This window comes from Pyxicephalus adspersus, chromosome 3, assembly GCF_032062135.1.
Source record: "Pyxicephalus adspersus chromosome 3, UCB_Pads_2.0, whole genome shotgun sequence".
Classification (NCBI taxonomy): domain Eukaryota; kingdom Metazoa; phylum Chordata; class Amphibia; order Anura; family Pyxicephalidae; genus Pyxicephalus; species Pyxicephalus adspersus.
In genome coordinates, this window is record NC_092860.1 from 12,118,974 (window position 1) to 12,139,856 (window position 20,883).

The 20,883-nt window shown below is 36.1% G+C and overlaps 1 protein-coding gene across 2 annotated transcripts in view; it reads right to left on the reverse strand.

Moving 5' to 3' along the window:
- HLF (HLF transcription factor, PAR bZIP family member) overlaps nt 1–16,941 on the reverse strand; it is a 40,665-nt gene extending 23,724 nt beyond the window's left edge. Inside the window, exons 1-2 of one of the 2 annotated variants that reach the window (XM_072403598.1) lie at nt 16,672–16,941; nt 12,855–13,190 (exon numbers count right to left, since the gene is read on the reverse strand). In XM_072403598.1, coding sequence (XP_072259699.1) covers nt 12,855–13,190; nt 16,672–16,786 — 451 coding nt within the window. In that variant the 5' untranslated portion in view covers nt 16,787–16,941. The remainder of the gene's footprint in view (nt 1–12,854; nt 13,191–16,671) is intronic. The other variant, XM_072403600.1, reaches the window with a different exon arrangement.
- Between the last annotated feature and the right edge of the window lie 3,942 nt (nt 16,942–20,883).

Here is a 20,883-nt window from a genome sequence, read left to right on the forward strand (position 1 = left end):
CAAATCTGGCCCACTTTGCAAAAAGGTTGGACACCCCTGATCTAGGTACATTCAGGATTTGTTTTTAAGCCAGTCATTTTCAACCAGAATTGTAAGGAACCCTAGGGTTGCTCTAGAAGTTTTTTAGTATTCCTTGAGATGTGGCTGATTGACTTCCCATAAAATGGTGCCTGCATTGTTCTGGGGCCAACATGACTTGGCAGGGCCAACTTCAAAAAACATGGACCATCTTAGCTGATCCTTAAAATATAGGGGGCATTTTTCGAATTGGCCACAAATGCAGATAGCATTTTTCCTTTGACTGATTATAGCAGGGGGTCTGAAAATTATTTTAAGGGTTCCTTAGGGGTAAAAATATTGAGAAAGGCTGTTGTGAACTATATCCTTGCATTGTTGTTATGTAATAATCAATAATGCCCACCTAAATACCTTTGGCTAAGGCTACAAAATTATCAGAGACCTTGTGACAATGAGCCAAGCAATTATTTAACAATTTTCCTAAGGACTGATATTGTACAAGAATAACAGTCCCACAATCGCTTTGGGTAAACATGAGATAAGTGTATAGTTTACAGTTTATACACCACGATTGGGGCAACCTTGAATTTCATGGCTTAATCAAGGCTTCGGCTCACATATGGACTTTTCCCAGCCTTCTTGTTAATAAATGTTTTGAAACAAGATAAACACGAAAAGCATAACAATGTAGGGATTAAACTGAACATATACCAAAGTCTATTGTAAGCTGAAGAACTACTATTCATCTTCTATAAATCTCTTCTCTGTGATCAAAACCGCCCAAATGAGAAAAAATAAAGCACAGAAGTAAAAAAACTAAACGTAAGACTGTTTATGACATCTTTACATTCTGTTCATGGACATTGAAATACTTCTTTAAATATAACCAGCAATACATAAAAAAGGTAGTTTTTAGTTAGGTAAGGGTATATTATTTTAAAATGGGTGGAAAAAAAGAAACAGCTTCTGGTTGTTAAAGGTTTTTAATGTAATTGCTACAAAATGTACAAACTGTGCTCATGTGTAGAAATCTTTGGTAAACCATGGTGGTAGATGCAATATTTACATTTGGCCTCTCCAATACCATTTTATAGTCCTGAAGAATATACTGAATCTGAAATGCAGATTGGTAGTATATCGTCCATTTTTCCCCCTAAGTAAATGGTAAACTTCTAAAATTGGGTAAAAAATGATAAAAGACAGAATCTCCCCAATGAGGAAGGCACTGCTGGCATCTAAAAACCATATGCCCAGGTAAATCTAAGAAGAAAATGAAATCCCTTACTACCCTCCACTTTAATATACTTGAAAGACATTTGGCAGACTAGAGATTGTATGGATTGGTTTAATAGTGAGTGTCATCTCAAGTTTGTTCATTAGGTGGTGCTGTTTCTCTTTCTCATCTCCATGAATTACACTTAGATTAACTCTAAATGAAAATCAACACACTGCCACCTATTGGACAAATGGCACCCGCTAATAAACCAATATATCTGTACTTTTGCCCATGTCTACTTAATACCTTTTAAGCACATTACAGCAGATTCATCCTTCTCTAGTGAACTTTTAAGTACATTCACCCATCTCAGCTTACACAGAAGGATAAAACAAGCACTCCAATCGAACAAATCACTAAATTAGTTCTTTGTGAATTTATTCCTTATAGTTAATGATTCGGTTGATTGGCTGAAGACATAATTTACCATGCTAGGGTGTCTGTTGGCCAAATTCCTATGGCTACTAATATTCTATATGGATGACTCGAAGATTGCAATATGAAGACCATTGTATTGCCTGATTTCAGCATTCCCTCTTAGACTTTGACAATAGTCAGCAACCAAGTAATGGGAAGGGGAGTCCATTCCTTGCCAGAAGAATATGGCAATAAAGCAGTGCACTCTAGCTGCATAGTTATTTTATTAAACAGGATTTATAAAGCCTATATTTATAAACCAAAAAACAACTAATGGAAGATTCTTTTCTCAACCATCATTCATTTGTCTGGTGTATGCAATGTATGTATTCTCAATCAGCAAAGGAAATGGTAAAAAAAAATGTCAAACCTGCTCTGCAAAATGACAACTGAAAGCTACCGTGTATACTCAACCAAGGTACTTATTTTTACCAAATACAGAAAAATGCTTTGATTTGAGCATAACACTAGAGCACAAAATTCAAATGCTCAAAACAGTAATCAATAGAAATGTCAAAAATTAACTTCTATTAATACATCCATGATGTGTTATTTTTAAATATTTAAAATTAAAATCACATGAATTAATTCTGTATATTTTTCCTCTTTTTACGGGTTAAAGTATTTTGTACTTTGGAGTGGGTTAAGATGCTCTTGATTGATCTTTTGCGCATTGTTGTTGGCCACCAGTAGATGTCAATGTGTCATTATGTAATCTGTAACAAACTCATGTCTCCTGTCTCAGTTTCTTACACACTTTACATAATAACACAGCTCCATCTACTGGTGTGATCCAAAATAATGTACTTTAATGGAACAAAAAAATCTTGGTTTATACTTAAGTATATACTGTAATTGGTTTCTATATAAAAAAAAAAACACAGTAAGTGGCCCAAACAATGACTTTACCAAGATTATTAGGATTATGTGGTAATGGGCCTAATTTATTAAAGCTCTCCAAGATAGGTGAGGGTAGACTATCATAGGAGAATTATAATGACTTTCATTATATGTTTAGTTTAAAGGCTATCTAATCTATCTAAGGCTTTCCCACACATTTAAGTAAGAAAACACCCCCATCATTAAACCAACTAAAACCTTACCATAACAAAACAATGGTTTTCAAAGAAAACCACTGCACCTTCAAGAATTATTATTAGAGTCCACCAGTAGGTGGCACTGCAGGAAACAGCTAAATATAAATACTGGCAAAGGGATACCTTTATTTATTATATATATATATATATATATATATATATAATATATTTAATAATATTTTTCAGAGACCTTATACCCTTTTTAGTACAAGTCATATATGCAGGAACCAATACAAGAAGATGATTTGTAGTCTAAATGTATATTTATGGAATTTGCAAAGTAGAAGTAAACATGCAAATTATTGCCTGATCTCAGGACAAAACTATTGGCTTTAGAAAAACTTTAGGGCTCCTGGTATCTAAGTTTCATGATGTAAAGTACATCAAACTTAACAAGTCTTCCCGCAAAGATTGTTTTTGTGCATCTGGAGTTTATGCAGCTGGTATCTGCTTTGTTCAGCCAAAACTCAGATTTTCATACAGAAAAGTTCAGATGAGAATTGTAACTTGGCAGCGAAGGAAGTTTTTGCTGCTTCGGGACCATTTAAGGAGAGAAGCGAGTAGAAAGCCTGAGATTGTCTAGTGTACAGGATTCATTCAGATGTTCTGCAGCAATCAGCCCTAACCAAGAAGTTTATACTCCCAGCCAAGTTAGATTGCTCTATTTTGCAGGAACTCCTCCCTATCTTGCTCACTTTATCAGATCTAATGGTGTTTTTTTCTTTTACATTCTTCAGTGCAACAGGAACTTAAAGGAGAACTTTAAAAGTTTTTGGTCAATCTTTGTTTTTACAACTTTGTGCTTCAATATAGCTTTTATTACTTTTATCAAATCATTATTTTTGGGACCTTCATGTCTGTGTGGGATTTCTCATCAGGGATCATTCACACGGGCAATTGTGGTTAAACAATGGATGAATCGACAATATATCACCTCCGATATACCCTTATTATTGAAATAATGAGAGTTGCTACTCTCATTCTGTTAATGTTAAAAATATATATGAGTTTTGTGTTATTTGCAATGTCTGATTTTGGTAAAAGCAACTTTTTAAGATTTTAATAATTGGACTTTCCTAACACAATGCATATGAAAAAGGCACACCAATTAAAGTATGCAAAGGTGTAAATATCCCCTAATGTGAATCTTTTTTAACATTCACATAAAGGATTTATAAAACAGAATCAGACAATCCCTCGTTAGAATCTTCCTGGTTCATGTGTTTCAATGATTCAGTAATTGACCAGGGAATGTTTGAGGGAATGTCAAATTCCCTGTTTTATAAATAGAGTTCAAAAAGTAAAATAAATAATCTCTAAAAACAATAAGTTACTACTTGGTATTTTTTGAGGAGGTAAGATTTTGTTTTTGGTTAGTTTGAATTTTCTAATAAGTCATGCTGTATCCTGGATTTGGATAACTTGTCACATTTCGCTAAGCTAATTGTTTAGCTGCAATCACATGGCTATGTTGTTAAAAAAAGAAAAACACTTTGTATTACTTAATAGGGAAACAATTATTTCTTACAACTGTGATTACTGTACATGATGTACTGTACTTTTATGTCTACTGTACACAGGCGTCCCGTGATTCATCGACAAAAGTAAAAACGAGCGATAGTAGTGTCTTCGTCTTGGCACAAGTCAATCCACGTGAGAAGACATTGCCAAGTTCACTCCGCCTTCCCAGGGCACACTGTGTCCCAGCTTATTGCAAGCTATCTCCTACTAGTAAATCCAGATGTGGAACAAAGTATTTGCATGTACAAGAGGGTTGGCACATGGCCGTGGTAAACACAAAACTGTACACACTGTACAGGAAATCCCAAGTGTTCCTCAGTGTTCCTTGTGAACTTGGCAATTAAATTAATAATCATTTTCTGGATATATATTTTAATGACTAAAAAGATTCTGCAGAATGCTGTACAGGAACAAACAACATTTTACTTGGCTTAAAAAATTAAAAAAATGTTAGCAAGGCTGGTAAAATTTTTAAATGCAGAAAAATGGTTTAAGTTGTTGACCACTATTGTTCTTCATTCTATGTGCATGCCAACAGAGGTTCATGTAGAACACCAACACTGACCAAATGGCCGCTCTTCCAAGGATTTCACCTGATCAGTGCCCATTGCTTGCTGGGAGATTCTTTGTATTTCTAGTGTCCGATTGGTCATAAAACCAACTGGTGAAAGCTTCTGGTGATTGATCTAGCAGACACAAAGTCTGGATAACATATGGTATATATGGATGTTTTCTATGATCGCTGTTAGCAATAGATACACAGTCAGATTATTCAGTCCTGTGCTTTGGGAATGGACAATGATAGAGAATAGACATTAGTTGGTGCTAATGGTCACTTGAAGCATAGTAGTGATTCCCAGAATTAACTGTAGGGCAATAAGCTCAAATTCAAGGGGATCAGCTCATTTAGTGATTAGATGTGACATGCAAAAAAAGGGAAAAGCTAAAATGATCAAAAACTGTAAAGAAAAGCAATGAAATTGGATGCTACTCCCCATAGCAAGCACATTTCTTGCCTGCAATAGATAGATTGGTATATTGGTACCAATAGATTAGTCTCTGCTGGCAACAGCTCCAACTTGGTTCCATTTTTGATAAACTTAGACTTATAGAGTTTGGTTTAAAACTTTGAACACTTACAGCAGACAACAAAAACTGAAGGGCGTCTAACCTCCAGGTGAGACTTATTTATTGAGTACAAATTCATGCCCTGAAAACCAAACAAGCTAGCTTGTGCTTCATAAGCATATTAGTAACCCTCATTTGTAAAACAAAGAGGATTATTGTTCCTTTAAGTATGTGGCCATGAGCCTGTTTGCTTCAGGAAAGCTTCACTTTGCCTCCCCTAAGAAATGATTGAACTGATTCTACTGTGAAGGCCTTGTGACCAGGGTCAGACGCTTGTGACGCACCACCAGTGCCCCGGGGGACTGGATTATTGCTTTAAATAAGTCTGTTTGTTGATCCACCACTACGATAAAAGAGACTGTTTCTCTCTTCAAGGGCCAAGTAGAAAAATTCACTGAACAAAATGGACTTTTGATGAAGCCCTCAAAGCCTGCATCCAAATCGGTAGAAGACAAATATAAATTGAGACCACACCAAACAAATGCTTTTGGCACAGTTCTGTGCATTTGGTGGGTTGGCAGGTCCTACAATATATTCTTTTCCTATAAAAATTTGATAGCATGAGAAAAGAGTAGCAAAGGCTGCAGTTGACATATCCAAAAGCCATTAACACATTGCAAATTTGTGTGGCTAAATTGTTTCTTCTGGAGGAAAAGTGTACAAAGTGGAGGAGTATGGAGGTTTTATGCAGAGGAGGGGGATATTAGGGAGTTCTAGGTACAAGCTAGGTAAGAAAAAGAATGATTGCAGCAGGGAAAGTTATATAAATTGGATAAGTTAAACCTAAACTCCTTTGTTTTCTTCGCCACCCCCCAGGAGACAAAAAGAAACAAATATTTATACATACCTATTTCAGGTGTCTTTGGTCCAGTCACTTGATATTATAGATCCTCTTGTACTCTTCATTCTCCAGCAGTGGCCACGTCTTGAATACTGCTGATTTTGTACCCTTAGGGCAAGTCATTGGTGCTTTTGGTTCAAAAGAAAAATGTTGCATGACATGGGCATCATTCAACCCAGATGAAGGACTAGCACTGATTCACAAAGTGGTGAATTTATGACATATGGTGTCAGAAATAGGGTGAGTATTACAACCGGAAATACAGTGGTGGATGTGTGAGGCTATTTCTAGACCTGATTGTTTGAAAATCTTACATCTTCCTATGCATGGACAACTTAAAAGTGAAGAGCTTGATGAAATGTTGTGCTTGAGCATAAATAATTATTCCCAGGACACTAACTTCTAAGAAAAATTATTAACGCAACCTACCTATTGGGTAGGGAGGAAGTTGCACAGCAAGAAATATTATAACCTGAGAAATAAGAACCACCCAAAAGTACATTCCAAAGTTTTTCCAAAGTTGAATTTCATCACCTAAAGTTGAACTGAGGAGAATATTTGCCCTGAAGTTTTGTTCCCACTGACATTTCACGCTGTATTATAAACAAGGATGGTGGTGTATCTTAAGGAATGAAGAAATCATTGTTAGGAGAACAATAAAGCCATTTAACATAAGATGTGCCCTCTAAAATAGGTTTTAAATCCTAATTAAACAAGTTTGTATAAAGATTACAGCTGATAACAGCTTGGTGGCCATTTAAGAAAGCCTTCCAGCTTTTTCAGCATACACTAGAAGAATCCCACTGATGCTAAGGATTTTCTGAAAATACTTAATGATTCCTTATGAGACCAACAATTTATTGTTCATTATTAGCTCCAGAAATAGATTTCTAGTGTCACGGGAACACAACAAGAAACAAGACATTTCTAAATATAACTGGAATGTCTTTTGCCTATAATATAGCAAAAAGAACACATTATTTAATGGTTGAATTTAGAGAAGAAAAAAATGATAATCTGTATTAGTAGACCGGCTTCCCAACATAAACACCCAACAGCGATAACATCACAATGCTGGGGATCAACAATTAAACTTTAAACTTTTAATCAGGAAAACACAACTTGGTAATAATTTTGTCACCTTTTCCGAGATTGCTTTGCCCGGAGATGTCAAGGTTGAGGAGCATCTGCAGACATTGCTGACTACAACCTACTTCATTTATGTAAGATTCTCTTCTGTCGGTAGACACCTTGAGTTTTAATTCTACCATTTTTTAAGTTTTATAATAGCAAGGCAAAGGTTTGAGTAATTATCAGAGCTGTCTCCCTGATAGGGATATATACCTTTACTTTATGTCACAGTAACAATATTGTCTTGAGTTCCTTAAAAAAAAACAAAAAGTCTTGGCTGCACTATAGGTGTCGGCTGATGGCTCTAGAAAAGAAGATATAGATAAGGATGGGTGACTTTTCTAACATTGAACAAGTCCCTTTACTTACTTAACTGATCCCTTTACTTCTCTTCCAAAAATAACTGCAAACCAAGAGCATAACTTTGGGTACTCCATCCCCTGTAAAGCCAAGGACAAGGAACTGTGCACTTCTGACCAATATCAACCTCAAGGAAATTAAAAGCAACCCAATTATTGGTAGACGTGCTCAGACAGGGTACTGTTTTTAGGAACTAAGCTAAACTACCTGGAACAAATCTGTAGGAACAATATACCAAAAAAAATTTAAACACAGTGCCTTAATTTAGTACACACACATGGTTAATACCTTGAGGTCTAACAAAGGGTTGGCAGTGGAGCAGACATACTTTATAGATAATATATTGGTAAATTAATGGTGACAGGGGACAAGCAGAGCAATGCACCCTCTATTTCTATGAAAAAGGTGCTTTATTCTTAATCAGCTTGACAAAACAAGAACTGAAGCCATAGAACATAAACTGTTCTTGTGTTGGAAAACACAGCCAGGTGCACCAGGTGTAAGTGATCCCATTACATGACAAATGATTCCCAGAGCACAACAGATTATCTAAAGAGACAGCTATGTCTGATTGAGCTACTGAGTTTGTAAACCACAGTTTTTCCTTTCCACAGGCTGTAACAAGTGATAAGGGGAATATCTTGCCCTGTAAAATTAAGCGTTTCATTTTTGGCTAAAAATAATATGCAATGTTACAAAAAAAATTGCACAAGGTGGCTTCTACAAAGAATGTAAAAGTCACTATATAGGGCGATTTCCGAGCCTTACAGCGTCAGATCAGAATGAAAGTGTGTAAAAGAGAAAGCTGAAGATCAGGCTCTGTAGTACATAGGTATAAATAGTATATTAATGGTAATGATAAAATATGACTATATAAATAGTTGTCTAATAATAGTTGGATGATTGTCTGACCGATTTACCCATATCAGTGGCATCAAGCACAGAACAGTCTGGTAGCACAGGGCAGAACCATGTGTACAACTGTACGCGTAGTAATTCAGGCTCACATGAGATAAAATGTGAGCACAAGTACTTCAGCACCGTGCGCTCACACGTGTCTCAATTACAAGCTGGGAAAGTAAACACGGGAGGGGCGTGTTAAATGCGCTCATGGAGACTTGGTAATTGCCCAGCCATACAAATAAGGAATAGGGTGATTTTTTTTCTTTGTCTATAATTGTTTGGCCCCGTCAGGTTCCAAAGAAAGTCTATTTAGACAGATTTATCTATAATCCGGGTGTTCTTAGCTAGGAATGGAGCTTTACTTAGCGGCGATTAGTAGAGGTGGAGTTTTGGCTTAGATCTGCATTCAGCCTTGTACTGTACAGACACAATGATCTTGTATTATTTTACAAGAGTTTATATATGACTTAAAGAGGAATTATAGTTTATACAACATTGCTTTCAAACAGTATAAAAGTTCCTTTATAAATAAGCAAAATTTAATTGTCTGCAGCCTTGGAACTCTCACTGCCAACATATCCCTCTAATAAAATCTCCAACAGTCCTTGTCACTAATAAACTATTGGTATGTGAGGTTCAAAACTGGTACTGGTACTGGTTCAAAACCCAGTAATAGGCATTTTGTTCTTTTTGTTGTTTAGCAGCTTTAATAATGTACCATTCTTCAAAAAAAAAAAAAAAACAGAAGGAACTCTTGAATGTTAAAGTAAACCTAAAGTGCACCTAAAACTTGTGTACAATACCAACTTTTTTATAAGCCATAACTTATTTTCCTATTCAGTATTTCTGTTGTTACTGAACATGGGAGACCTCGGCAGGATGGAAAATAAAGGAATATGAAAAAAATACTTCCAATGGGAACAAATCGGATCCTTGGATTTAAGTAAATGTTTTAAACTGGGGTTCTGTGGAACCCTAGGGTTCCTCCAGAGTTTGCTAAGGGTACCTTCAGTATTCAGCAATTTTTGACCTCTGAGGATGATTACTACTGACACAATGATCTTTTTGGTTATCTGTAAGGGTGACATTCTTCCAATGGCCAGCAATGTAAAAGGAATTCTTCCCACTGACCACCACACTAATGTACTGTGAGCTGTGCATATACTAATTAAAGCAGGGGTTCCATGAGATCTGAAAATTATTTCAAGGGTTCCCCATGTCACAAAAAAGTTGGGAAAGGTTGCTTTAAGTGTTTGTGAATGAAAGGAATAATCTGGTTGGCTGCTATGAGAAAAATTTTCAGTTCTTACCAACCGGTAATCCTAAAATGCTATATACTTAACAAAGACGCTGTGACTGTGATAAATGCATGGAAAAAACACAGGCCATAGGCATACCATTGGCAACCCTCAAGATTTATATGCATCCATATACAGAAAGGTGATCAATCAAGGTCCTCCACACACACATGTGCACACACAAAATTAAATAAAAAATTGACTTGATGTATTTATCTGCTGCTGAGAAATGAAATATAGAAACAGACCTTGAGAATTATGATTGCTTTACCATATACGGTGCATTACTCTGTGCTTTATATTTATCTGCAAAGAGACATTTTGGTTTATCACAAGGACAGAGCACTTTGAAATCTGCTGTATCATTCATATACACAGTATAATCATTATTTAATGGAAGTATATATCCATTTATAAAAATCGCAGGTGTGCAGGTGGCATGCTAATCCAATCTTTTATAACCATATTACCAATATTATTGACTTATTTTTGTAAATGTTACACATTTTTCCAATTTTGCCTTTGTCTAAATGTATTCAGTGTATGTTTTGACGCTGTCTTCTGTTATTACCTAGCATGGACTTATATGGTCCAATTCTGCCCTGATGTCCACCATGAAGTCCAAGTGGAATTAGGTCTAAATATGTCTATATGTCTATATGCACTTATGAGCTTTCCACTTTAGAAGATTAGAGCAAGTTGTGTTTTTGGTGGACTTCTAGAACTCACATCCCCTCTCTGACAGTCCACCCTAAACTTTTCTGAATCTATTAAACAGAAACAAGATTTATAAGAATACCATCCACTATATCTTAATAAGGGAGCAGATCAGGTTAAAATATTGCTGGGGGTAGTTTTAGTGGCTATGTCTTTTGTCTCGTGGGCATTGTTGAACCAAACACCCAGAGGAACACCCAAAACTTACATAGTGCTCCACCAGAGAATGGGTGGACCATTCAAAAAAGCAATCTCTTTGCCCTTCATATTTCACTTTGTAATTGACCAGAACTTATCTGCAGCCTGCACTATACATTTCGCAGACACAAACCAATCTGATTTACCCACCATATCTGAAAGAGGATAATTGCGTTCTTCTTCTGGCTCCACCTTCAAATGTAAAATGCTTTACCATTTTTCTAAAAAATGATTCTTAGAAAGTGAAGAATTGCCCTCTACTTGTATAACCCAGTACATCTTATATGGAATAGTAGACACAAAAGCACGTTTCACTTTGTTCAAGCTCACAGTTTTGTAGGTGACACAGTTTTTACCGACTACATGAATAGTTTGATACATGTAATGTGTTTCTCCTGACTCATTCATTAGATAAAACCAGGAAGTTATGATGTAGTCACATAGACATCTGTAAGTTATGAATAAAACATTAACAATTGCTATCTAGTAATTGCTCTAGAGAACCTCAAGGATGCAAAGCAATTACAAAACTGGAGCAAAGGAACAGTTGTGACACCGTTCCATATTTCAACTGACTGATAGCACTTCAATAATTGTGAAGAGTTCACTTCTCTTTGCTTCACTTTGTATAAACTAGCCTTTGGATTTTCAAGTCATTCAATAGAATTAAATAATTATTGATGAGATGAGAATGAACCCTGAATGGCAATAGAGATGGTAATTCTCAAAGCAACTACCTTTAGAAATCTTTTTATCACAACAGTAATTGATAAGGTCTGGATCAAGGCAACCTACCAACGTAACCGCTTTGTAAGAATAAATAAATGAACTGTTTATAGAAGTTTGCAGTGAGTTTAGCTATTGTTCCCAATGTATAGACAGCATTAGTCCTTCCTTGTAAACTGCTTTCCATCAAACATGGCCTAGCTTTCAATTGAGCTTGTGCTTCAATTGCCTTGAGGAACGTAATACTTAGAAGCCATGTCTTTCTAAAGAAACACAGCATCTACAAAGACTAGAAATGTCTACAGATGAGCAAAGGCAAGCAATCTAGGGTCATGGTCAACCTAATGTAGGCCTATAAAATTGATCATGGGTGAGCAGCAAGAATCACATAGTATAGATACTAATCTAAATGAATGCAGTGAATGTCTATTTATATATAATTGTGCATATATTTCCGTTTTTATAGGATTGTTGGCACTTTACAACAAATGTTAGAAAAAAGAAAACAAATAGTACAATTTTTTCAGAATATGACGTATTAACTTAGAATAAAAAGAAAAAAAACAGCTGAGAGATGTCTCTCAATACCTCAAGTGGTTGGATCCCTTGCTCTTGGAGTTGTATCATTTTTCTTTATGTGGCAACTTGCAGCAAGTACAACTCACATGTTGTATTTTTTATTTTATTTTATTGTTATATATCATATGCAGAGCATACCAGAAGGACTGTTGACATCTGGTTGTAGAGACAGGACTAAGATGGTTGGATTAATGCTGGAAAAACTATTGGAAATTATTCAGTCCCACCAAAAATACAAAAATGTCAGCACATGCTTCGACTCACACGATTTCATATATACTAGGAGTTTTATTTTTGCATGTACCAACCCTTAAATGTTTATATATTAAAATGTGACTTTCGTTGGTTCTCAACTAGATCTGTATAAGCCACATAAATCATTCATCTTTTTTTAGAATTCTTGTCACAAGTGTTTGGTGCAGTTGAGCTCAGCCAGGAGCTTGGCAAAGATACCACTGTATGTGTAAATGTAAGAAGTCTTGTCTCATCCTAAAGTTGACCACTGGTAAAGACCTACCAGTTGGAAGCATCTACAGAGGTCACAAGATGCTCTTGAGTCCTACGTCAGGAGGGACAGACCAATTATCATCTAAAAGCACCCCAAAACCGGTTTGCATTGTATTAAAATGTATTTATTATCTTACCAGGTCTCACTGGACTGTGCATGCAGTTCTGAGACACCAAGCCTGGTAGGATGGAGGTAGATGCGCGGCTGCTGAGATCGATGACGGAAGGTGAGGTCACAGGGGGTGGTGGGAGGCTAGGCTGATGAGAACTCAATTCATGCGAGGACTGGCTAGGTGGGATACCATTTTCAGACAGGAACTCTTCCAGGTCCATGTACTCCAGCTGGAAGGTGTCTCCATCATACGGCAAAGTCTTGTCCCAGAGAGTCGGCCCCAGGAAAGCCGATTGGGGGACGGCTGTGGCTGTATTATCATCTTCTAATTTTTTATCTTTATCTTTTTCTTTGCAGAAGGCTAAAAAAAATAAGAAGATTTATATTATTATTGCTGATTTATACTACACCATCATCTAATGATCACAGTAAATATACAATAACTGGAAAGGAATATATGTAAAATAAACCAAGAAAATATTTCCAGCAGCCAATACATATGGTTATGTAACAAAATCAACAAAAGTGATAGGAAAACACATAGGTCGGCAATGCTTTAACTTTATTGGCGTATGGTCAAGGAGAGCTTTACATGCATGATGCACAGAAGATGCCATTAACGTTTACAATACCGGGTTCTGGGTTCACTTCCCGTTAGGTATTCTATCTATCAGAACACATTTCAAAGTCCCTCCAACTTATGTATTGTTTTTTCCTTTTACATGAACCAATTTATTTACGCCCAAAGTGACCTAGGTCACTAACAAATTCAAAGAAAGAGTTTCAACTTTTTTTTATTTCCCAATACTAATCTTTGGCCTTTCAATTTCAGTTACACAGAAAATTCCCTTGCGTATGAGGGTGTTATTCTTCTTTAGAGACCCAATGATACAATATGCGTAACCTGGACCTACTGAATGTCATTGTTTATTTTATAGCTGGTAAGAAACCGACTCAACTTCTATCTCAGAAGTCATTGCTTTGCCTGAAGCCTAAACATTACACCCCACCCCAAATCTTTAAATTCCATTCCTCATAAGTTCTTTACAATCAGTTGTATTATTTAAAGACTTTCCCATATGTATTTACGGTAAAAACATAGATATAGTACAGAAACATTATAATTTTTATTCTCCAATTTAAGTTGGAGAAGTAGTGTCTACTGTCTTGCTCCTACACCATTTGGAACATATTCCTAAAGTACTTGAGGACCTTTGAGTCCTCATCCTCCAAAAACGTGTCCTATGAAACCAGTTTGACTGGAACTAAGTACAGGTTTACCACATACTTTATATAGTTTACCTATGTTTTCATCAATACCCCTATGTTAGCATTGTCCCATAACATCCATGACAAGTACAGTGTCACTAGTATAAATTCTTGGGTAAATTCTACCATATAAAGCAGGTAAAATGATTTGATGTTTTACAAATACAGGTAATAAATCCATACTGATTCGAATCATTTCGTCTCTAAACTGCTATCCCGCCAAGTCTTGTGCTACAAGGAACTATTCCAGTTATCACATAGAGTATGGATTTAAAATTTAATTTTGCTTTCTATACAGACATATTTTCCAATACAATATATTAGTCTGAAAAACATTAATCAAATACGATCTAACTATTGTCACCTCCAACATTCTGAAAAAAAGATGTTTTGTAAATACATTTAGTAAAACAAGACACTGTGTTATATCTGTAAGTATAGGAGGAAAATACAAACTTTTGTGTATTATTATTATATGTTAACAAAGGTCGACATAAGCAAAATAGGATTCTACAACAAATATGCATAACATACACAATTCTTTTCATTCTTTCTTTTTTTTATATCAGTTAGAAATGTGCAAAAAATGTTGGGTATGAAATTAGAAGCATTATAAACATTATGGTAAGTGAACACCACAATTGTTATACGGGTTTCTATGTTAAACAGAAAGTTGGACCCTGTGAGGTTCATAGGGCTGTTTGGTTCAAAACCAGAAATTGTCCCTTTAAAAGAAGAATAGCTATGGTACAGGTAACTGTATTAAAATTTTACAGCTGCCACAGTAGCTACACCTTGCTGATCTACAACAGGGACCTACATACAGGTATAGACTTTTAAAAAAAAGTTCAGTCATATAGATACATATGGCCACCATGAACATACTCCTACAATCCATGCAGATCACTGCTGTACACCTAACTAAAGACAGTATGGCCAAAACAAGGAGCATTTCTTAATTAATTATTTATTTATATCAGATTGCACTTCATTTTTACATAGAATGCAGGTCGCTCACCTTAGTAGTCACAGCATAAAAGCTTCCAATGAAATATCCCTAAAACAGTCCTATGCATTATTGTATATAGAATGTAATGCAAAGCATATAATGCATCGTTCATGACAGATGTACATGAGAATCAGGAGAATATTATGCCACCAATAACAATTCACCAACCACCACCAAAATAAAGACATTGTGAATATATTCAATATTATATCTTTTTTATTTTAATATCTGCCTGGATTGTGGGATTAGCCCAACCCTAATAAAACATCTACAAAAGTTAGGACAGTAAACTTTTTGGAGCTGTGCTAAGCAGCTGTGCAGACAAACTGGATTGTAATCTTATTAGGAGATTTATTAAGCAAGAACAAATCATGTGTTTGAATGCTGAATTAACAAGCAATCCTTTTAGCTTGCAAAGCCAAAAAAAATATACAAATTCTGTAGATATCAGGATTCTGACTGCACATAATGGAAAAGAGATACGTAAGACACATTTGTGCTGAAACAGCATGGATAGATATTATATAGATCTATAGATATAAAGAACCGGTAGATAATATTATCCAGCTCTAACAAAAGAAAAGATACAATATATATATATATATATATATATATATATATATCCACACTCATAAAAAAGTAGTGTCTTGGTGAACACTGCAACAAGCCACAAATATATCAAGGAAAATCCAGGTACTCAGTTGGTTATCGTATGGAGGTACACGTTAAAGCTTTTTTATGATAAAAGTAACACAACTTTGTTTCTCTAGTAGACCTATATATTAATTTATTTATTTATGGGCTAGCTCAATGTTTTACAGGACTACTATCTCACCTCCTATACTGTGGAAAGAACTGCTTGACATGATTTCTTGCATGGTCCTACACAAGCAGATTGTCACGTCCCACACAATCCGCACAAATCAGCCCCATACTAAGAAGCACGATAATCCATAGCAGTCAAACAGATCAGCAAAAGAAGGTTTAAATGCTTGCTATAGGAGATTGCCTGTCACTTTTGTTGGATTGGGGTTTTTTCCATTTTTTTTATATTATGGATTAGATATGTAATATATATATACACACACACACACACACACGTGTGTGTACACACACACACACACACACATATATATATATATATATATATATATATACACATACATACACACACATGTGTATATGTATCACACATATACATATATATGTATATATTTATATAATTCAGTAATATATATTATATATATTCAATATTACACACACACACACACACACACATATATATATATATATATATATATATATATGTGTGTATATACATATACATACATATTCATTTGCAAAATGCCAATAATATATGACTATAATATAAAAGTGAATTATAATAATACAATTATTATATATATAATATATAAAATTATTATATATATAATACTGTATATAATATTATATATATATTACATATAGACATTTACTATATATGTATATATATCATATGCTGACATGTACATATTTCTATTTAAATAATGTAAATATAGATAAAAATGAAATAATTCAGTTATACCATCATCGTGATGTAGCGGGAGCTTCAATGGATTCTCCAGCAGGGATTTCAGCACTCCATAGGTTGGAGGTATGAAAGTTGGATTCAGTGGTAAGACCCTTGTCATCTTCTCCATCTTGATGCAGATAATTCAAGGCGACAACTCCAGGAAAGATGAATGTGCCTAGGCACTGAGCAATGCTGATCTGTATGTGTGTGTGCACTGCTCTATTAGACTTTCCTGCTCCTCACTCTCTGGCTGCAAGTAGAGATCTGTGCTGCCAGCCTGTGATCATCCCTTCTCCATGTGCAGCAGCTGACAGCTGTGACGTCACAGGCACGCCTCCCCATCCTAAATAGGAATATCTGGGAGGGTTTCCATACTGTTCCACTTACTGTACAGAGATATCTTGCTTCTAGTCACCACTGCTGCATGATTTCTCTTTATGAATAAACAGTGACTGTACAGTGCAGAGCTGTAACAAAAACTTTCCAAGCAACTCTTATGTTGTCTGATGTTATGACCGTATGTATGATTGTACAGCTAAAGAAATTGTTATCACTCTGGGACCCAAGAATGGAATTATTACCAAAATTTCAGCAAAGCCATCAAAAAGACAAAAATTCCTGTTAACAACACTGGTATTCGAACCTTCCCTCAGGCACGTTGTCTTGGTGTCACCTTTGTTTCTGCCTTCTCGTTCACCCCCCACATTCAGATCATTTTTACATCCTGTCACTTTCATCTGCGCAACATCCCCAAAATCCCCCCCTACCTGTACCCAGAGACCACCAAACTCCTTGGATGTTCCCTGGATCAACACTTTAAAATATGTCTGTAAAACACTTTAAATAATAAGTCTACTAATAAACTGATATACTGTCTCCAATCCATTGTGAGAGGTTCTCATTATCAGGTTTTTTTTTATTAAATATTTTATATGATGGAAAATATCACAGGTGGAGTAGGGAGCTAGAAAATTCATTATATTCAAAAGAGCCCTATAGCCTTTTTTAAACGTGTGTGAATGTGACCGGTTCAGTGTAAAAAATATTATCACTGTATGTTAATCTTTTTTTTTTTTTTTAAAGACCTTGTTGCTATGTATAGTCTGCAAATATATTTACATGGAGACAGTCCTATTACTTTAATATGTATGCAGCCTGTGCTTTTAAGATTAGGACCACATGGGTGATTTATAGTAGCTTAATCATGCAATTACAATTGCTATTGATTAATCACTAGACCTAATACACACAGGCATTACCATGTATAAAAGCAAGCAGCATTCTGGCTCCCTGCACCCAGGCTATTCTGTCAGTTGGGGATTTGGGGAAAATGGGGGCCCTGGGTTATTGCTCAAATGGCCCTACCCTAAAACCAGCCCTAGTGTACAGCAAAGCATTTGATGGTTTCACAAATGCTATACACACCATTATTGTACAAGTGACAGTGTGAACACCTTGAGTACAGCTCATTCACTACTCATTAAGTAAACTGCTTCTTATGGCAGCAACATTAAATTGATTAGAGATTAATTGCAGCAAATGATTGCATACATTTAAGGCACTGTGTGATCATGTAAAATCTAATCCTACTGCAAATACTGAAACTTATACTATAGGGTGCCATTTACTTTATCCTTAATGCTAATTTCAGACCTGCGATTGACCTGCAGGTTCAACAGCACTCATAACTGCTTCCAGTCAACAGAATGGGAGCAGATGGGAACCCTTTGTAGGCATTTGTGGTTGGGGTGGTTTGCGACTGCAGCTGCTAAGCTCAATACGTTGGTCTGACTAGTATTGGTAGAATTTCTCACTATTCGATTCCACAGCTATTCAATCAAATAGTGGGATATTGTATTAGTGGGATATTCAAGTAATCAAGTAATAGTGGGATATTGTTCAGGTAATCGAATGCGGAATTCGAACACTATTGAAGTCACTGGTGGGGGAGTTTCTCTATCCAAGAACACAGGGCACTAGATGTGATGAATGGGGAAACTTGTCCACATTCAACCTGTAGTGCCCCGGGGATATCCTGCAGTAACATCTGTGACGGCAAAGTTCCCACGGTCATGTGACTGTGGGAACTGAACTCCAGATGAACTCTGCAGTTCCACTACAATCCCCAAGGGGGAATTAACCTGTAGTGCCTCGGGATCGCACATTCTTCCTAACGATTGCAGACTCTGCTGCAATCATTGGGAAGATGCCCCACAAGTGTCTCTTACTCTGTAACACACTTTCCAGCACGATAATATGATATATTTGGTAAATTTTTCTCGCAGTAGATAAAAGAAAAATGTCACAAATGTATCATAATATTTCTGTGCTGGAAAGTGTGTTACAGAGTAAGAGATATCATGTCATTGTAGTATAACCTGTAAAAAAAAAAAAAATTGTTTAAAAAAACCCAAAAACTTAATTTTTTTTTTTTTTCAATTTTGTTAACCAAATTTTTACCCGCCGATTCTTGTTTTATTTTTTGGGTCGACCAAAATTCGAACAGCCATTTTCGGGTCGAACAAAAGGACAACCCGAATTTGAAAACCAATACTAGTTCTGACCACTCTTGAACAGCAAGCTGCTTCTATTTACATAAATGCAACCGCCTTTACCCGCAGTTTACAGTGTTTGGAAAGTGGTTTAAAGCAGATAATGTGGCTTCCTTTTATACATCAACTTCCCGAAAACATTGAACCGCAACAAACTTCAACTGCATGACACAAAGGTTGAGTATGGTTGATACATCACCTGTAGGGTTAAACTGCACAATATGGAAGAAGGGTGATTGGGAGCCACTAACAGTTTTGGTTTGCAACCACAAGTCTGAAAATGGCCTTGATGAATATTCACTACTGATTTTAGTAGTATGATAGCGCTACTAAAATTTGCCTCTGAGCTTCTACATTTAAACTAGGTATTTACGCTAGAATGGAAAATGAACATTTGTGATCTAAAAGGAAGTATCTGTACAGCAATTTCCAACAGACCATTACACGTGTAGCTGATGTTGTTTTCTATTTGGGAGGGTTCCTTGTCCTCCCCCTTCCTGGTCCCGTAGAACAGATCAGCATTGTCTGTACAGGGCCCGTTCATTCCATTATCACTGACAACAATCACTTACAATGACAACTTTTTAAGAGTCCATGTGGGCCGAAAGTTGCAGTGTACCATCACTGCTAAATTGTTCCCTTCTCTTTATGCAACACAACAGATCTTAGGTTTAAGTTCTAAGGCTTTGACACAAGGATAAGAATCTTGATTTTAGCCATATGACTGTAATGTCAAAATCACATTAGCTAAAAATCTGATATAGATCACATACTTGTGGATAGAAAATACATTTGCCACACTATAAATAGAAAACATGAGAGTCAAAATAACTTTCATGCACACACAAATTAATGTACTATGTGGCTGCAGTTTTTCACTTATAACATAGTATGTTTTTTTTAACCTTTAAAATAACACCTTTTGCAAAATAATCCCCCAAAAAAACAAAAGTTGGATAAGGACTAAGGCTTAGTACACAGGTGCAATAATTGCCGTTGGATAGGATCTTTCACGATCCTTTCGAACAACAAACGACTGCACAATGCATGAAAGAGCGTTGTACACACAGCACCGTTCTGCTCTATGGAGAGGGGAGAATGACGGAGCATCACCCCGCTGTGCTCTCTCCCCCTTCACTTCCAATATGTTCGTTCTCCGTCCATGAATCCGCCAGGACGGTTGTTCAGACTACAGACGACGAGCACTGTACACACGCCAGATTCTAACCCGATATCAGCCCTGAGCCGAGTATTGGACGAGAACTATTGCATGTGTGTACATAGCATAAGCCTGTGCAATTGTTCTTCACTTCACCATGCTAGGGCAAAGCTTATCTAACTTGTGGAAGATTTAGTAACTTTGTGCTTTGCCAGCAATGATTTCTTCCTATAGTATATGCAAAGCTCCAATTATTAAAAAATATCATGCACCCTGATGGAATTTACAGCAATATTTACATGCAGACAGATGTAGAATAAAAAGAGGGATGTTGTGCAACACGGAATGGTTGCAGCTCTACCCAGAGGCATTGTAATGTTCAGTTTTCTATTTTTTGTTAGTTCAGGAATCCAGATAAGGCTGGTATGCACTGTAGTTACGTAGATCAGTGTTTCTCGTCTAGGGTTCCTCCAGAGGTTGCTAGGGGTTTGCAAATCTTGGGACAGTTTAATC